We start from the raw sequence: 19,992 nt of genomic DNA on the forward strand, positions 1-19,992 counted from the left end.
TGATTTTCTTTTGTTTTCAGTCTGTATATTCTGTTGCTTCTCACTGTAGCTGAATTTTTGAAAATGCAACTCTCTTGATTTCTCTATTTCTTTAATANGGCATCAAGACTGTTTTAGTGATCAACTCCAAGGGTTTTTGTGATGGGTACAACTAGGTTTTATTCCCTAGAAGATAGCCTACCTAATTAAATTCTAACGGGAGAGTGGATGGTCTAAGAATCAATTCCTCTTGCACCAACCTTTGGGAAAGTTTGTTATTTAATGTGATTAATTGAGGTAGAAGCTAGCATTGGATGAAGGAATGGGTCTTTAAGAGTTAATATTTTAGCTCTAAGTGGTGGAAATATAGCTGTACAAGAAAACCTAGATTTATGTGTATACTTTAGGTTGGCAAATATGATCACCGTATCTTTTGGGATATATTACTTGGTTATGAGGTGGTGGATGGAAGGTGGTGCTATTCTACACTGTTTATAAAAAGTTGGTTAATGGAAATGTTTTGATCAATCAATTAGCTTTTCCTCTTTTATGAATGAGTTAGAACAATTTCATACTTTGTGCTGAGGTAGCATACTTTAATAAAGATTCTAAATACCAAGTTTTTAATGAGGTAGTTTTTTGGTCCAACTTAATATGTCTGGAACAGCTTGCTTTCTAGCATACATTTTAAAATTATTACAACATTCTACTGAATCCTTGTAGGTGAAGGAGAGTCTAAGGAATGATCCAAGATACAGATCTGTTAAGCATGAAGATAGAGAAGTTATATTCAATGAGTATGTATCTGAACTGAAGGCTGCAGAAGAGGAAGTAGAGAGAGAAGCAAAAGCCAAAAGGGAAGAGCAGGTATTATTTTTCCTCTACATTCTCATAAGAAGTTCCCCTCTATATTGATGCTTTAACACATTCATCTTGGTTGATTGTGTTTTACTACTTGTGTAGCCGAACACACTTGAAAATTTCTAAACTATCAATAACTCATATTAACTTATGAATTTTACTATACTAAGATACAAATTAGAGAATATTCATTTATAAGTATATTTCTGGCTTTTAAATAACTTTCTTGTCAGCTTCTTTCTGATTCTGATAAACTACTTCTAAATGATTTTCATCTATTTCATGATGCTACTATAGACATTGGAGTTCTTATCTAATTCAATAACTGTTTTATGGAATTTCTTCTTCTAGAAAACCATGTGGAGTCTTGTCATGAATGATAATTNTCATGTACGAATTTGAACATTTTTGTTCATTACTTTTGTGTCTTCATTTTCTTGTACTGTTAGTACATAATGGAGCTTGATGTTTCTTTGGCCAATTCTTGATTTAGGTTGTCAATGATGGAGACATGTATTTATGGAGAGAGTTAGGTGTAAATTCATGGCCTACATTTGCCATTGTTGGGCCCAATGGTAAGATCCTAGCACAACTAGCTGGCGAAGGACATCGAAAGGTACTGATTATTCACTTCTAATTTTCCTATGAGTATGTTAAAGTTGAGCACTGTACTTTCTGGTATATGAAAAATACACAAAGTAGTTGGATTGTTTAAGGAAATGGACAATCGTGTGGCACCCTGCTCTGTCCTTATGCAAGATGAGTTTAGAGTTGCTCTAGCTAATACTTTATTATGAACTGAAATTCTGAGGATTATCTTCAACCATAGACTTTTGATATAATTATTTTTGTCAAGTTCTAATAACTTAAACTTGCTAGAAAATGGTACATTCTAAGAAAGAAAATTGAAAAAGTTTTTCTTTTTTCATAAGGATCTTGATGATTTAGTTGAGGCAGCTCTTCTGTTTTATGGTGGGAAGAAACTCCTTGACAATACACCACTTCCTGTGACTTTGGAGAAAGATAATGATCCTCGCTTACTCACATCTCCTTTGAAGTTTCCCGGTAAGCTAGCGATTGATATCCTCAACAACCGGCTCTTCATCTCAGACAGTAATCATAACAGAATAGTAGGCTCTCTTTCTTTCTCTCTCTGAACAAAATACACTTGTAGACTTGTATTTTATATGTATATTTCTCTTAGTAGTACTCAGAATTTGGTAGTTAGAAGCATCTGAAATCCTAAGAATTTAAGAATTCTTAAATGTGCTCATTATGCAACAATATGCAGCTTCAAATTGTTCTTGCATATTTAAAGCTTGATGATGGTATGTAGATTACATGTTTGTAAGTACTACTCAATACTCATGATAATCCACTGTGTAATGAATAACATATAATCAGTATGAATCCAATATTTCCTTATCCTGTAATGAATAGCATGTGTAAATACTTGGATTGTTATTTAACAATCTTGTCACATTTGGACTTCAGGTGGTAACTGATCTAGGTGGGAATTTTATGGTCCAAATCGGTAGCTCAGGAGAGGAAGGTCTACGTGATGGATCCTTCGAAGAGGCCACCTTTAATCGTCCTCAAGTAAGGATTAAGTTAATAGCTCCAGTTATAATCAATATAGATGAATAGATGCATGCATTTCAAGCTTTGTTATCTCATGCTTCAATTTTTATGTGGATCAATTAGTACTGAGTAGTAACATTGTGGCCACATGCTTCTCTAGGGCCTAGCTTACAATGCGAAGAAAAACATCCTTTATGTTGCAGATACTGAAAACCATGCTTTGAGGTATGTCGTGGGTAGAAAACTATCCTTAAATTGTTTCGAAGCCTTTTTAGGTTCTATTTCCGATTTTGCTGAAAGGTGACCTTGTTTTTTTCAATGGTGTTGTGTTACATTTAGCATAGTTCCCCAAGACGTATTCATGGTTTTCTCAGACAAAAAAGAATAGAAAACCATGTTCAAACGTTTTGATTTTAACCTTAAGATTAGGTCACAAAGGAATTACATTACTAGCATCATCTTTATTATCTTTCATGAAAAGGTTTCAATAGTTTCAATGCATGTATTGTAGGGAGATTGATTTTGTTAATGAAAAGGTGCAAACTCTTGCTGGAAATGGAACCAAAGGCTCTGACTACCAAGGGGGAGACAAGGGTAGCTCTCAGGCAAGATTGGATAACATGAATTAATGATGCATATTCTGGTTGCGTTCTTAGTGTTCTTATAAAGAAATTTGGCCCCTTTATTTACTGAATTGACATCTTTCTTGATATGTAAAAATTTTACTTCATTTTTTTCAGCTCCTCAATTCTCCATGGGATGTCTGTTTTGAGCTAGTAAACGAGAAGGTTTACATTGCAATGGGTGGCCAACATCAGACCTGGGAACACAATACAGTTGATGGAGTTACCAAAAGCTTTTAGTGGCGATGGTTATGAAAGGAACTTGAATGGATCAAGGTAATTCAAAGAATCAGTAAAGTGATCAGTTGATTCCTTTTTCTTTTACATGTTCGTACTTCACATATAAAATCTTTTTGGATATTTGTGCTCCAAATTGGAACCTTTAGGTTGATAAGAAAGAAAAAGGTTAAAGGTGATAAAGAAAAGTTTGATCAGTTTGAAGTCCAGGCTGAACTTGGATGAGCTTGTATTGAGAAATGACAGAACGTCAGTTAGCATGGCAACTGCCCTGTTAAATGTTTATAGCTCCTGAAAAGATCCATATAATTATGTCTATCTATTTGTTTGCACTCATCAAATATGTTATACTAGAGCATCATTTGTCTTAATTTCAATTTTTTATTCATTTATATTTATGTTTTTTGGCATTAATGTACTGATTTTTTGTTGAGGTAGCTCTACAACCACATCATTTGCACAACCGTCTGGAATTTCATTATCTCCTGGTAATATGCTGGGCTATTTTGACATATTTCATACTCTCAACTCTTTTATAATAGTCTAAATGTTTCTGTCAGCATATCTGAAGTTTCAAATGGATGTTTATTTGTAGATTTCACAGAAATTTATGTTGCGGATAGTGAGAGTAGCTCCATACGAGCACTCAGTCTAAAAACAGGAGGATCAAGATTGCTAGTTGGTGGTGATCCTTTTTTCTCAGACAATTTGTTCAAGGTAATTCAGTTTAAAAATTAAGAAGCATGTTTCATCTTGAAAAATATTTTGGTCCCTAATAAATTTTTTTAACAAAAATTGGATAAGACTTACACTTCATATGTAGTTTATGTCATTTTGTCTTTTTCTCCTAATACTCTTACAATGTATGATTTACAGTTTGGAGACCATGATGGAACAGGATCTGAAGTCCTTCTTCAACATCCACTAGGTGTCTTTTGTGCCAAGGATGGTCAAATTTATATTGCAGATAGCTACAATCACAAGGTAATTAGCTAATAGATGAAGATATTAAAGATATTTAAATCACTGTAGCCTGCTGACATTTGCTGAACGTTCTGATGATAAATTTAAAGCTTCATGAATGCTCATGATGCATTACTTGGGGGCTCCTGTTGAGAGTTGATCACATAACTGATAAAATGAATGTGTATTATAGCTCAAGCAAAGCTAACTTCTTGATTTTCATCTCTTTTTTGGGTGAAATTTCAGATCAAGAAGCTGGATCCAGCTAGTAAAAAGGTCAGTACCCTAGCAGGGACTGGGAAAGCTGGTTTCAAGGATGGAACAGCCCTAGCAGCTCAGGTTAGAAAAATAATTTGTCCTTCTTACTGAATTCTGCTCATACTGGTGGCTGAGAATTCAGTATATGTTGCTTTGAAGGAATTTTAATTTCAAAAAGAAAAAAAGTTTGCCTATATGAGTTACATGCATCTACTGTGAGAACTAGTTATACATTTTTGTTGTATCACTATCTAGCAACAAGTTGCAAATGGAAAGGCAATGCCTTGTTACCTGCCATATGGAATTTCAGATGCACTGAAAATGAGTTTCTTTCATTAGTTCATAATGCTATTTCTGAGTTGTTATGTGTGATTAGATTAAAATGTGAGAATTCATAATCCAAGTACCATGTCATATTTTAAATTCTGTTACAATTACATCTCTTGAATTATTACAATGAAGCTCTTTCATCCTTGTTAACCTAATGAACACAAATGAAAGTTGAGGATGTTTAGATCACTCTCCAAGTAAACTAGATCACTATTCCTGATTTTTATGACGGCCTGAAATTTCACTTTTTGTGCATTTACTATTTTCTTCAGCTTTCGGAGCCATCAGGAATCATCGAAGTAGAAAACGGTGATACTATCTTCTCTGTTTCATTGCTCAAACAGTTATCAAAATTGATATGAATTGTACTGATTGTAACTTGCTGTGCCTTTGCATAAGTACTTATTAAAAGTGTTTCTTGTTCAATTTTCAGGAAAGCTTCTCATACTCTGATACAAACATATGTTCATCAGATACCTAGACTTGAACAAGAAAGAGCCTAAACTTCTTACTTTAGAGCTAAAAGGAGTTCAGCCTCCTGCACCCAAATCCAATCTCCAAAACGCCTCAGGAGGCGATCATCAGCTGACACTCAGACCATTGTTGTTGATGGTGTCGTGTCCAATGAAGGCAACCCGAATTAAATTTCTTTGCCTGAGAGTACCATTTCTCAAAGGTACATTGGTCTAAGTCACTGAAGGCTTCAAGTTTTCATTTATTTTTGACCTTATATTCTTTGCTTTATGACTACAAATGCAGGAAGCACTTAGTAAATTCAGCTTCGATATGAACCTGAGAATCCTGTGGCTGTTGATCCCTTGGATGGAAATCTAGTCCAGAAGGATCAGCAGTACTTCACTTTAGGAGACTCTCCTCATCAGCTTCAACGGGTAGAATAAGTTCAAGGTATGCCACTTTTCTGTACTCTATAATTCAAATTGCCCCCACAAGTCAAAATTGTTTGAATGAATGTCTTTATGACAAGTAAAACCATGTGATTGCGGTCTAGTTCACCATCGTGACACTGCAGGCTCATGGCCCAAAATTTCAGGGTCCTCACTAATGTTCTCAATTTATGTTGTTCACTCATTGGACATATTAAAGGTTTTTGGGACTTGCTGTTTGAATGAGAAAACACCAAGATCTAGATCTAGGGCCTGAAGTGTCAGTGGGTTGATTGAAACACCATTGCATAGTAAGTCAATTTAAGGTTAAAAATATCAAACACATGTAACACCAAAATTTCAATGTTCTTAGATCAGATTGATATTTGGCTATGCAGATTATAATAGCATTAAGATGCGCTCGAAAGAAGTTAAAATAATTCACACTAACTCTGCAGCTTATTAACTATTTTGTGGGTGTATTTGCCATGTTTTACAGTCTTTCTGTAAAGAATGAATGTGCCTGTACAATCCTTTGTTTGAGGTACCCTTCCAAAATGAAGTTCCAGACTCAACCCCAGCAGAAATTACTCTTGCTTATGCCATTAAGCCCAAATTTCAACAGGTGGTTTACAGCTTCCAGCTGCAGCCTCCGAAAGCACTTTATATAACCAACTTGAAGCTTCCTATATAGTTTTCTTTACTCACACCACCTTGTCATATAAATTTCATATTTAATTCATCACAATGAAATCAAATAAATTTATTCAAGTTGACAACCCCACAAGGGCTTTTAAGAGCAGACCCACCAGCTTCTTTTAACTCTAATTATTGGTATTCAAATGAAGAATTTGTCATAGTTTCTGAGGAAGGCAAGGCAAATGCAGGCCCCGCCATGAAACTTTTAATAAGTCTTTTACAACCTGTAATGTGATTAATTAATTATGATCATGAACATGTGATTGTGTTTAGGATAAGCAAAGGAATAGATTGCTCATCAAGGCAAGCAGAAACTCACTCGTGCGAACTCGTCTTTATTGGCTAGATAATGATGTTGCTGTCAATTATATGAAACTTGTGATGGTTTGTTTATTGATTTTATAATGCAAGTTAGCTCCCTACATGCATAGCAGACAAATATATAAATACATAGAATCAATAGCTTTATCTAAATCATGTGATAAAGTAGTAGTTGACTGCTTAAAACGCGTTAGTTCCACCAAATCTCTTTGCCGGCAGGAGCCAACATTTCTGCCTGCATGTTTACTGCACTTTCACTTTGTATTTGCTCCATGCTCTTGACTTGTTCTTCATCTGGTTTTCACTGGTTAAAGAGAAGAGATTCTTAAACTGTGGACTAAAAAATTTAGACTATTATTTTGTCGTAGCTTCATTCACTGTCATACTAGTTAAAAACAGAGAGAGAATTTTAAAGTTTGAACTGTAAATTTTAGACTCATGGTTCTGTCGTAGATTCATTCACTATGATTGTGTAATCGCACTAAATAGTACATGTACTATGGGGTAGATACATGTGTTCGGATTTTGCATCTTCATCTTAAACTGATGAAAGACAGTAAAGTGTGAATTATAAATTCAGACATATTCTATCGTAATTTCAATTTTCCGTTATTGTGCAAGTCCTAATTAAATAGTGCGTGTATTATAAGGTTGATGCACGTATCTTAAAGTTTACATCTTCATCCCACCATGACAAACGACGGTTAATTGTCAATTCTAATGTTACCAAGACAAACTTTGCCCTACTCTAATGAAAAGCATTCGGTTGTCAATTTTACATAAATAGTGTTGGTGCCAAAGTTTTACATTGATTAGGAAACGAGGGTATTGGTCACTTATATAACACAAGGACATCCTCACCATTCAGAGGTGTTTTTTCAAGATAAAATTATGTAGACCCTATAGCCTAAAGCGGACAATACCTTTGGGATAAAATGATAGGCCGAACGACTTTCACCTACCCAAAGTTTGGCATAAAGACAGATTGATACTCAAAAGGTTTGGAAATGACAAATAAATACTTTTTGTCATATTTTGTTAGGGATTTCTGTGTGCTAAAAGACAGTATAGTAATTTCATCTACAGTCACAAAATTTTTAACTTTTAAATCTTTTTCTCCGTATCAATTCTCACCCCAAGCCCGTTTGCACAGCCCTCTCATGTCATCGATCGATTTTTTGACCTGATTTAACATTTTTCTGTGAAGTTCGGTGATAAACAGTGGCACTAGCCCTTGCTGGCGCGTGTTAAGAATGGAGATCGGTGGGTATTTTAGTCTTTTCACCATTTTTGTCTTTTAGCAGATGGAAATTTATAATAGAATATGACGGAAAGTGTGTGTTTATCATTTTCAAACCTTTTAGGTACCACTTTATCTAATATCTATACAGTAAATCTTGGATATGTGTGAGTCGTTCTCCCTAAAATGATACTGGAAAAATGGGTTAATGGGATTGAAGTGGTTGGTCATGTGGTTTTACTAACATGTGTAAGGCTTCTAGATGATGGAAAATGGTATGTGATAAATTAATTAATTAATTAATTTAGTAGAGTCAAATGAAAGGTCCGTGACAAATGATACAAAAGAGAGGGGTTTGGTTGTCAAACTCAAATATTAATAATATATAGTAAAGTAATGATGAAATTATAGTGTAATACTATAATTTAAAATTAAAACAAAATCTTTATTTAATTGAAGACCCCATGTTGGGGAGCAATGGACCAACATTAATTGACTTATATTGTCTCACATGATAAAGATAAGTTGGAATATTATCCAAACTTTAGGGTTTAAATTTAATTAACACAAGTTGAATAAGTGAGATAACTAAGTTTTGATTAAATTAAGTAAATCTGAAACTGAGAGCAGAAAATCTTGGATGCAGAAAGGAACAAGTAGTAGTATTAAAATAGTAAAGAGTAAAACTGATGTCTGTCCAAGATAAGTTTAAGAATTAGAGAAGCAATCTATGACAAACATTTAGGCTTGTCTCATGCAAGGAGGTACCAAAAACAAACATTTTTCATGTTGATAACAAGAAAAATGTTTGATAAACGGGTTTGGATAGAACTCGTATAGAAGAATACAACTTATAACACCATCAGAGTCCAAAACCCATCATCGCTCCACCACATAAAAGAATACAACTTCTAACACTGTCAATGTCCAAATCCATCATCCCCCCCAAACAAACGTGGCATGACAAATGAGATTAGTTAGAACTTATTGGTACCAAAAACAAACATTTTTCACGTTGATAAAAAAAAAATGTTTGATAAACGGGTTTGGATAGAACCTAAGCTTAAAAACTAACTCAAAGAAAAAAGAAGTCCAACTATATAGAAGAATACAACTTATAATACCGTCAAAGTCCAAAACCCATCATCGCCCCACCACATAGAAGAATACAACTTTTAACATTGTCAAGGTTCAAATTCATCATCGCCCCAAAACAAACGTGGCATGACAAATGGGGTTAGTTAGAACTTACTCCCAAAAAGTTAGTTCAAAAGAGGAGGAAATCTAATCACATATATTTATTCATATCTGTTAAATACAAATTTTATCGAATGTGGATAAATATCGGATAAATTGTTGAATGTAAATGATAAATTTAAATAAAAAGAAATTGAAATCACATGACACCCACTAACCATTCTTGTGAATAAAAACAAATGAAAAATTTGGCCCACAACAAGTGGAGGCCAACACATCTAATCACCACTTAATTAACATTAAATCAAGTTTAATTAACCCACTAATTATTAAATTAAATAAAATATTATACAAAAGAGACCGGCCTTGCAAGACAAGATAAGGAGACAGCTCCTGTGACATGTTTTTCTCCTTATAATACGACACTTTTGCTTCTTGCCTCTTCAATCCCATTTGATTTGAGATATCTATTTATATAAATAACAACTTAATTAATATTTGGATGATGTTAATGGGTTATCTAATTTGATGTTAACTTAATTTAATTCTTAAGCATGTTTTATTAAATTAATTAGAATTTATAAATTGTTTGCTCACCTAATTATACCTTTGCGTAAATAATAATAATAATAATAATATGAAATTAATTAAAACAATCATTGATTAGTCAAAAGTAAAGTTTATTGATCAAACTTTATGGCATGCTTTAACAAGAATTTATTTTATGGTAAAAATATTTAATATGGGGATAGTGGAAGAAGGTAATTAAATGAAGTATGAATATCATACACGAAAAATAATACAGTTACCAAAAGTAGTGTACCAAATTTATGCATCGAATGACGTAACACAATCTTGACTGTCGATTCATTATGAATTAATATTAATCAACGGTCAGATTACGTCACATCATTCGATGCATGAATTCAGTGTATTTCTTTCAATAATTGTAGCATTATTCATCATACACATGCCAATCAATTCGTGAAATGAATACATTCAATTTAAAAAATAAATAAATAAAATTATTTTAAAAAATTGGCAAGTTGTCCACCCGGACCAATCAAAATATTGAATTTTTTAAACTTTTTATATGAAATAATAACACTATTGGGTAATATTATTTAAATCCCACGTTGTAAAAACATGTGATTGCTGCTATTTTTATTGTTTTTATTGATAAAACGTTTAAATTCTCTATAATCTAGGGATTAATTTTAATTTGGAATCTAGGGATTAATTGAACCGGTCTAGTTAAGGATTAATTTAATTATGAATCAACGTATATTAATATAAAGTATATGTTATTAACCTAAAGTTAATTATATTTTAATTTTACCTTTAATTATAATAATACAAGAATTAATTGGTTACATATGTCTTACAAATTATAGTCTAAAGTTTTTATAATAATAATAAACAAGTGAGGTGAAAACAAAAAAGTAATAAATGAGAATAGGCAAAGAAGGACGCGTGTATCCCGTGACTTTGATTTAAAAAGTCTCCTCACCCCTCCATTTCTCAACTCTCTCTTTCTTTCTCTCTCAACATAACCAACTTCTCCTTCTCTTCCTCTTCTTCGTCTTCTTCAAAAAACCAATCCATTCAACATTCTATTCTAATCAAAACCTAACTTGGTGCAGTCGTCTTTATGGAACCGTCTTTCTCCGATAATCAGTCCGATTGCGACACCTGCTCCGTCGAACCTAATCCTAAGAGACGGAGATTAAACAACCACTACGAACAACAATCGCTCACGACACGCCATCATCATGATAGTCGAAACCAAAACGCATCGCTTCGACCTACCAAGCGATGGAGAACCGACACAGAGCAACAGATCTACTCCTCAAAGCTTCTCCAAGCTATCCGCCACGTTCGTCGCACTAACATCGGACGAAGCCGAGAAATCCGCGAAACTGCTGACCGAGTCTTGGCCGTCTCTGCCAAGGGAACGACGCGGTGGAGTCGAGCGATTCTGGCCACTCCGCTCTGTTTAAGACTTACAAAACGACATGTTAAAGTCAAAACCAGCTACAGAAGGTTGAAACGGAAGGCGGAGTTGAAGAAGCAAAAGAGCAGAAACAGCAAGTTACCGGCTGTTGAGAAAAAATTGCGTGTTCTTAGCCAGTTGATTCCCGGTTGCCGTAAGATATCGTGCTTGAATATCCTAGAAGAAGCGACTGATTATATAGCGGCTCTGGAGATGCAGGTCCGAGCTATGACGGCTCTGACCGAGATTCTGGCCGGCGCTCCACCAGTCGAGAATCGGCTCGACTCAGAGTTGAGCTCGTAAAAAAAAAATTGCCATGGCTTGCTTTGCCAGGTGTCATTAGTTCCTTTATTTATTTTTTCTCAACTTTGTTTTTTTTTTTTATGAGATATTTAAAATTCCTGTATTTTATTGTATACATGACTTTTTCTTCTTTTCTTTACTTCCACTTTATTATTATTATTATTATTTGGCCGGCGTTTTAGTTTGTTAATTAAGGCGGTGATCTCAACCATTATTTCTTTAACTAAAATAATATTATTCTTCTAATGTGATTTATGGTGTAAACTGTAAAGTCTAAACCAGCACATGATATGATTAACTTTTTGGTGTCTCTAATAATTGTTTGAGATTGGTAAGCGGGCTTGGGAGTGAGTAATATTAGATCGAGAGAGTTGAATCGTGTATATATACACAATATGACAGTCAATTTAATTGACTATATACAACATTGTATATAGTCAATTAAATTGACGAAGTCCAGGACAGATACAACTTATAATTATATGTCAGAGGAAAAGGATAAAAAAATGAAAAGGGAAGGGAAGAGTCCGACAGGAAAGGATAGTAGAGACTAGAGAGATAGGAAATCGCGGATAATGAGGAAAATGTAGGGAAGATAAAACCCAGAGGAGAATTTAGAAATGGCAAAATTGGTGTTATGAACAAAACAGCCTGAATTCATTCATGTGCATTGATGGTCCTACCCAAAGGCCCCACCTTCGTAAATGCCTTTCCATGTGATTGTTTTTAACATTCCATTTTTGAGAACTTCAAACACAAACACAAACCCAACCCCATCTCATTCTCTTTGATATCTACATAATTACAAATACTACCACTATCTATCAATTGTACCCTCTATACCCACCTCTTTCATTCCTGAATTAGAATCCACTTGTAATCCCATTTCTTTATTTGTCTAGGAAATAACCCTAGGATTCTTTCGATTTAAGGGTTTTATAAATTAATGTAGATTTCATAACTTTTATTTTGTTTTTGTATATGTGTCTCCTTATTTTCACATGCATCCATGTGCCTTCATTTATGAACCCCTTCTTTTTTCCCCTTCCCTTATTGGGTGAGTTATTAATTTGTCACATCTCATAACTATGAGGTTAGGCTCTAAGTAATTCGTGTACTACACATCCTAATTAATTAACTGCCTAGCTACGCCTCTAATTCATGATGATGGGTTGGTTCTTATAGAAAACAAAGAAGTTGGTTCATGAACTAGGAGCTAGGTTTGTTTGGTTTACAATAACTATCAAATACAATCACACCATTAATGTTACCTACATCCTTCTTGCTTCTACACATATAAACTTCTCCATATAATTAAATGAGAACACATAGCATATAGCCATGGGCAGCAGAGAAATATAAATAGCATGTGCCTGTGTAGGTGTAGCAAACAAATTAATACCCACCCTTTGTTATAGTTCAAGTGATAGGATAAAGCACTGTAATGTATGGTTAAGGCGTACAGTCTCAGATTTGAATCCTCCTAACTCTCAAGGTTTAAACATGTGATTATAGTGGTGAGATGTTGTGCTAATCATTTACAGAGATTAGTCTAAAAGACTCGAATTAGTTGAGTGTATAAATAGTATATAGCCATGGGCAGCAGAGAAATAGCAATTGGTGAGAAATAGGAACACGTGTGTTGTTCTAGAAGGACATATACACATCACATGTTGTTTTCTCACAAATGCTACCAATATCTTATGTCTTCTTCCTCCTCCATTATTTTCATATATTATTCTCATCTTCTCTATGTTAAGGTGGGATTTAGGGTTTGGTTAATAAAAAATAATTACTGTACTATACATATGGTTTTTATTTTAGGTTACCCAATATTCAGGTATCTATAGATAAGGTTTAGTTTCAATGCAATAAATAGACAAGAAACTGAGTGCTATTGTATACAGATGGAAGAATAATAAATGAATAAGAGTAAAGGACATATTCCCACCCAATGTTTGATGAAATCCTAAGTTGGTACCCTAGATTATATTTATTTCAGATTCCTACCCTTAAAATAATAGTGTTAGCAATTTTAAGGGTTTAGAGGGTACAATTACCATAATGCCTTTAACCCTAAATTAATAAATTATGTTTTAACCTCTAAATTAGTTGAACTATAACTTACCATTTGATTTTCAAATTATGTCAAAAACACCCTCGGTCACTGCGCACCCTCGTCGGAAACAACCCAATCACCTCATCGGAAACACTCAATCTGGGCTGTTTCTAACGGCATCGAACCCCCTGATCACCTCCATCACCTTCCCCGTAGTCCGTCGTCCAAACTCCAAAACCCCTTTGGTTCCCGACTCATTGGCCACTCCGATCGCCGACGTCATTAGTCTTAGGGTTCCGCTGTTCTTCGTGGATTTCGATCGATTCCAACGGTGAAAATCCAATTGGACACCACCATTGCAACCACCGTCTCCAAATCTATAAAACCCTTATATCCCCACCAACCGTTTAGTCGTCGTTCGCCTGCTGAGAGTTCATGTTCATCGGTCGGTTTTTTGGTGAATTGGTGGACAGCAAACGGTGAGCTGTTGTGGCTAGGAAGGTTATGGGTTTTGTAAGGGAGGATGCGGGGAGTCAAATGGTGGTGGTGGTTGGGGTTGTCGCCATTCAAAACAGCCAAAAACTGGTAAAAACTAGTCATATGTCGCGGCTACCGTGGTTGACGATCTTCGAGTGATGAAGGGTTGTGAAAGGTATGGTTTTGTAGAGGGGAGGATAGGGGTTCAAATGGTGGTGACAATGATGATTTTGGGTGAAAGAATTACTAAAAAAAGGATGAAAAATGTTAGGAATGCCATCTGCTAATGTGTGTTGTCTATGTAAAATGATCAATTTATCCTTTTACTATTACATCAAATATTTTTTTTATCACTTTAAGAATGAGAATCTAGAATTAAATATAATATGGGTACCAACTTAGGATTTTATCAACTTTGGTGGGAATATGTCGATTATTCAATGAATAATGGTAAAGGAGAAGACAAAGGAACCGACTTTTGAGTTAGCAATTCCAATTGCGTCCCCCACAAAACTGGACATATATATACATATACATTTATAGGAAGAAGACAAATTTTATGTCAAATGGAAACATGTTACTCTATATTTTATTATATCAATTAATAACATGTGGTGGATAATATATTGAAAACGAAAGTCGTGGCACTAGGAATCAGCACACATTTGTATTATTATTACTATCAACATCTTTTCTCTCAATCTGTCACTTCCCACACGTGGTTCCTTTTATATGGTGCTTTCTGTAGATTGTGACACCACCTCTCTCACTTGTTCTTTTCTTTCACTCGCCCTTCTGTCTTCTTCTGCCATTTGTACATGTTTTTCACTTATTTGTACATCCCCTAATTATTCCTTTTTTATTTGGATCGCCAAATGTATGGGCTAAAACCCCCTTGCAACTATCAGAATAGAACCTTGCATATGATTTTTTTTTTTTTTTTTTTTTTTTTTAGCGACCAGAATATTCAGATCAGTTTATACATACTTTAACTAATTCTTAGAGCATTTAAAGTTCATGACAAGATAAACCCTCAAATGACCACCCATATTAGAATCCAAGAGAAATCAAACTCAAGACATCTTGAGTAATACATTCAAAAATCTTTATTGTCTCACCTGACCACTAGAAGTGGTTAATAATCTCCAATTGCACAAGGAGATGACTTTATAAATATAGGCTAATACACACGTGTGTAAGAGGACATGATCCCAATCATTTTCTATCAAAAACCTGGTTCATTGGCACTCAATTTAAACATACCCTGTGGTAAACAGTAATGTTTAAGGTATTTAGGGAAAAAAAAAAGTCCTTTTTAATTCATAGTGTATTAAAAAAAAAAAAATTCTTTTTTGATAATTATAAGTCTAAAACATTATTTTGAAAGAACTTTGGTGGGACTTAATTTAATTTGGACTGAGTGATCTAAATAATAAATCAAACTTAGCCCAAATTAAATAAAGGCCCAATTGAGTAAATACGAAGTACAAATTCAAGGAGTTAGACTTAAGGTTACTCATATCTAGAGATGGCAATGGGTCTGATATTTCTGGGTATTCGGCCCAGCCTATTCCAAAAAAGTCAGGTTTTACTTGATGTTCGCAGGCTTGGGCTTGGGCCTGATTTTAAGGCTCGACCTCAGGTACAAGCCAGACCTGGGTATGTCTTCAAGCCTGGCTAAGCCCGATAATTTTAGTATTAATTATACTAATTATACTAAATTACCCTTATACTATATATTTAATTACAAGATTATTCTATATATATAGTCATTTTTTCCAAACCCTACATGGATGGATGGATGCACTTTCTAGAAAATTATTTATATATTTCGTAAGTATTCAAGAATAAATTAATATTTAAAAATTGTTTATAGAATTAAAAATATAAAAAAAATTGAAATTTATTAATATTGAAAAAATCACATTATAAAAATGGGCGGGCTTGGGTCTGGCCTGAGGTTATAAAAAGCCCGTCAGGCAGGGCTTGGACTTTACTTGTGATACCTATGACGGGCTCGGGCAGGGCTTGGGTCTTTGTTATGAGGTCGGGCTTGGGCCTGGGCCGGGCCCATTGCCATCACTACTCATATCCGAATTCAAGACCTTGTTGCAGGCCTAGACGTCAATTTAAGACTTTGCTCTTGCTCCAGCTATCTTGATTCATAAAATTTCACCAAACTAGCTGACTTTTAGTTGTTCAATGCATTAATGAAATCTGAAACGTTTCTCTTTATATATAAATATAGGAACAATCATCCTGGATTTTATTAAATAAGCATCAATATATAATTCTGAACGGAAAAAGCTAGGATGATATTCATATCCATTCATGTACTATCAACAGTAGGTATACCGTATACATATGAAGTGCACATTAATTCATGGTGTTAAATATAAGGGCAGTTTAATCGATCATGTTGGTTTGATCGATGATAGTATTTCTGAACTAAAGGGATCCTTTAATAATTAAATCTCATAGAACTAGGTAACGTTTAGATGTTCAATGCATTAATCAAAATTGAAAGGGTTCTCTTACTTCCCTATATATAGAAATAGAACCATCCGTCCTGTACTTTATATATAAAGGTTTACAATGACATGATCCCAATTCATTTTCTATCAAAAATGGGTAAATACGAAGTACAAATTCAAGGGGTTAAACTTAAGATTACTCTTATTGATCATGCAGCTCTGATTGATAACAGCATATTGGAATTCAAGACCTTGTTGCAGAAGCGTCGAGTTGCAGGCCTAGACGTTAAGTTCAATCACAGGAGCACCAGAAAGGCTGAAATGCTAATTCTATGTGTGGGGAATCGTTGCCTGGTCATTCAGCTAGGCCATTTAGGCTCAATTCCTGAGAGTCTGAAGAAGTTTGTGGGTGATGAGACCATTTGTTTCTGTGGGACAGAAATGAGTAGGAAAGATGTGAGTATTGGGAAGCATAATTTACGATGTAAAACTGGGGTTGAACTGGGGCATTTGGCTGCCAGGATTCTGAAGAAGCCGCATATAAGTTCATTTGGGGTGGCAAAGTTGGCTAGAGAAGCTGGTTTGAATTCTGTTTCTACAGGATTTTATGGGAATCCTCCGAGTTGGAGTGGCAGAGCTTTCTCAAATGAGCAAATTATGTTTGCCATTAATGAAGCTTATACATGTTATGTTATTGGCAACAAGCTTTTGGGTATGCTTGATGAATGATGCCTAAACATAAACATATATAAATGAAGCATTGTATGAATCTGCAGGTTGCAATCCTTGTTATCTCCCTGATCATCAGGCACCAAAATAAGCATATCAGTACTCTTCAATCATATATTTTCGTATGACTTCAGACATTAAACTAACAGCTATTACAACTATCTTAAATATATATAGTTGAACTCCTTTAAATGCTAAGTAGCTTCTTCATCTAAATTGATACTCTGCGTATTCCCTGCTTTATAGTAATGGAAAGGCACAAACTTTTAGTTGTACGATGCCATTAATGAGAAGGCTTTCTATTTCCCAGTTCCTACGAATATATCATCTTTGAAAGTCGGTTAACTCAGTAGAGATGATACCCCTTCATTTGCGCTTTAAAATGGGCAAATATGATGTTGAAATTCAAGTGTTCAATTTAAGGTAAGTGTAATCGATCATCCTGCGTTGCTTGATGATAAAATTTCTCAACTAAAGAAGGCCAACCTCCAAGCATCTGGGTTAGTAGAGTTGGGTAGGGAGGTTTTTCTCCGGCTGTTTATCCGACGAGAGTGTTGGTTTTGCTGGCAGAGAAATTAGAAACAAGGTTAATACCTTTAACAATGCTTACCTAATTCGTTATGGTAATGAATGCTTAAAGTCTGGAGTTGACTTGGCTGCTTGGATCCTGTGGAAGCAGTGCTTTTACAGATGAGGAGATGAAGTTTGCTATTCACGAGGCTTTCTACATGTTATATGATAGGGAACAAGGTGGTTGAGATTGTAGTTGGATTACACACAAGTTCATCAGATAGTGCTCAAAATCATGCGTTCTTCAACGCCATTATTCAATAAAAGGCTCTCCAGTTTTCTGTATATATTTATATAATAATTTGATATTCATTAACTAAGGGCTTTGTTTCAAAATCATTCGATGATGGAATGATGAATCTAGTGAGTGAATGTTGTGAAATGTTAATCATGAACTCATTCCCTGACATTACGCTTTCAGAGTTTTCTAAGGGATGAGACTATATATATTTGTTTTGATGGTACAGGGATTAAGAATAAGGTGTTTTTATCTGTTCTGTCGACTATATATGGACGTATTCTTAGAGTTGATATACATATTTAACTTAGATAATGCCCAAAATCAATGAACCATTAATGGTGGTGGTTGTATTAAGGTAGATTTTCAATGCCGTAAATGAAAAGGCCCTCTATATCCAACTACCAGTATTCTTAAATTAGTAGATACACCATGTCAAATGTAATCCAACAAGCAAGATCATCTTTTCAAGTTAATTTAATCCCTAACTGGAGAACTGCTGCTTTCACTTGTGAGGAAATGAAGTATGCAGTTCATGAAGCTTGTACCTCCCTCTTCTATTATTGGGAACAAGTGATAAGATTAATTACACAGTTTAAGATTAATTATGTTGTGTTCATATATGTTTAATAAATGTTACTTAGAAATAGATGCTTTTGAATAATTTTAAATCTGTAATTTCATTTGATTGCTAAATTTAATGGAAGGCTGGAATAAGAGTTGAATCTAGGTTAATTTATAGGACGAGGAGCGTAACAATCCACCATCACGACTCAGGATCCACCATAACGACTCAGGACCCCCCACTTAAATGGGAATGTTTCAATAAGAAATCGAACTTGTGATTGTGCATTTATCCAAACCATCTCTAATTCGCCCCAACCATTTGGGTGTCTTTATCCAAAGATCATACATGGGGAATACTGACCATTATTTTTGCATTTAGCTGAAATTTTAGAATAAAGGGTCACCCATTTTTTAGCTAAATATACTAATATATCATTATCAACAAGACAGAAACAGAAACTAAAACTGAAACAGAGTATTGTAGCTTAAGATCAAAGATTAGAGTTGATAAAATAAAAAAAAACCGACAATGCGGTTTGGTGGAAGAAGTTTGGACCACAATGCGGTTCTGTAGAAGAGGTTTAAAACGGTACACATAAGGCCCGCTGCTTTGGCTCTGTTTGTTTACAGAGTTGAGCTCTCTCTCCAATTTCTCTGCCTTCAAAGAACGGTACGTGCATTATGATGTCATTTCCATATTACCCTTTTCTTTGTTTCCCGGGAAAATAATCGCGGAAAAGGAATCAGAAAGCCAGTGTGATTTATTCATGCCTCGGTTGTTTGAAAAGAGAAAACTTTTACGTTTAAAAATCTGCATTCCCTCTGTTTCTTGCATTTTCTCTGCAACCAGAAGGAGGCACAGTTGAAGAATATTAACACTCCAGTTGAAGAATAAGTGCAGTCTAAACATTTTAGAAAGGGTTTTTCATGATCCATGTTATTGTTTAAGATTGATTATTTACCTTTTTCTAAAATTTAATGTTTTTGTTATTGGTTATATTATGTTAATTGGTATCCAATTGTGGGAAGAAAAGAATTTCATGTCATAAAGATCACTTTTTGAAGCTATGAGACAGTACTGTGTGTGCGATATGTTGAGTTTACGGCAAGGGTATGTGTAAGAACATTATCTTTGATTTGATTGATGTGATAGACTAATTGAAATTTGTTGTGGGTTTTCTTGAAGCATTTGGTGTGTTGTGATGGTTTCTTGGCAAGGATTATCTCAAAATTGGGCTTTCAGTTGGTTGTTGTACTAATGGGTTGGTGAAAATTTTGTGATTTATGCTAGTTTGTTTTAGAAGGTTGAAGGCAAAATTAAAGAGATTAGGTATGTGGGTAGATTCAAGTACAGAAAGTGATTCAGCTGCTGATTTGGAAATTGGTAAGAAAATGAGTGGAGATGATGA

At 34.6% G+C, this 19,992-nt stretch overlaps 3 protein-coding genes and 1 long non-coding RNA gene across 4 annotated transcripts in view; all 4 read left to right on the top strand.

The window, feature by feature from the left end:
- LOC116124807 (protein SUPPRESSOR OF QUENCHING 1, chloroplastic-like) overlaps positions 1–5,503 on the top strand; it is a 33,244-nt gene extending 27,741 nt beyond the window's left edge. Inside the window, 13 exon segments of the mRNA XM_031410546.1 lie at positions 1,334–1,456; positions 1,773–1,970; positions 2,335–2,439; positions 2,582–2,646; positions 2,933–3,026; positions 3,162–3,272; positions 3,274–3,320; positions 3,720–3,769; positions 3,877–3,998; positions 4,158–4,265; positions 4,491–4,583; positions 5,105–5,141; positions 5,266–5,503. Coding sequence (XP_031266406.1) covers positions 1,334–1,456; positions 1,773–1,970; positions 2,335–2,439; positions 2,582–2,646; positions 2,933–3,026; positions 3,162–3,272; positions 3,274–3,320; positions 3,720–3,769; positions 3,877–3,998; positions 4,158–4,265; positions 4,491–4,583; positions 5,105–5,141; positions 5,266–5,285 — 1,173 coding nt within the window. The 3' untranslated portion in view covers positions 5,286–5,503.
- LOC116124809 lies at positions 116–847 on the top strand. Its single transcript, XR_004127263.1, has 2 exons — positions 116–480; positions 703–847. It is a non-coding gene; the product is annotated as an uncharacterized LOC116124809 (long non-coding RNA).
- Positions 5,504–10,688: 5,185 nt separating the features above from the next.
- Positions 10,689–11,602, top strand: LOC116124860 (transcription factor bHLH149-like). The gene has a single exon (XM_031410618.1). The coding sequence runs from the start codon at positions 10,825–10,827 to the stop codon at positions 11,467–11,469; it is 645 nt and encodes a 214-aa protein (XP_031266478.1). The 5' UTR covers positions 10,689–10,824; the 3' UTR covers positions 11,470–11,602.
- A 5,030-nt stretch (positions 11,603–16,632) lies between these two features.
- LOC116124843 lies at positions 16,633–17,208 on the top strand. Its single transcript, XM_031410605.1, has one exon. It carries the CDS (start codon positions 16,633–16,635, stop codon positions 17,206–17,208), a length of 576 nt encoding a protein of 191 aa, XP_031266465.1.
- The last annotated feature ends 2,784 nt before the right edge of the window (positions 17,209–19,992 follow it).

Source organism: Pistacia vera, unplaced genomic scaffold (genome assembly GCF_008641045.1).
Source record: "Pistacia vera cultivar Batoury unplaced genomic scaffold, PisVer_v2 Contig157, whole genome shotgun sequence".
Classification (NCBI taxonomy): domain Eukaryota; kingdom Viridiplantae; phylum Streptophyta; class Magnoliopsida; order Sapindales; family Anacardiaceae; genus Pistacia; species Pistacia vera.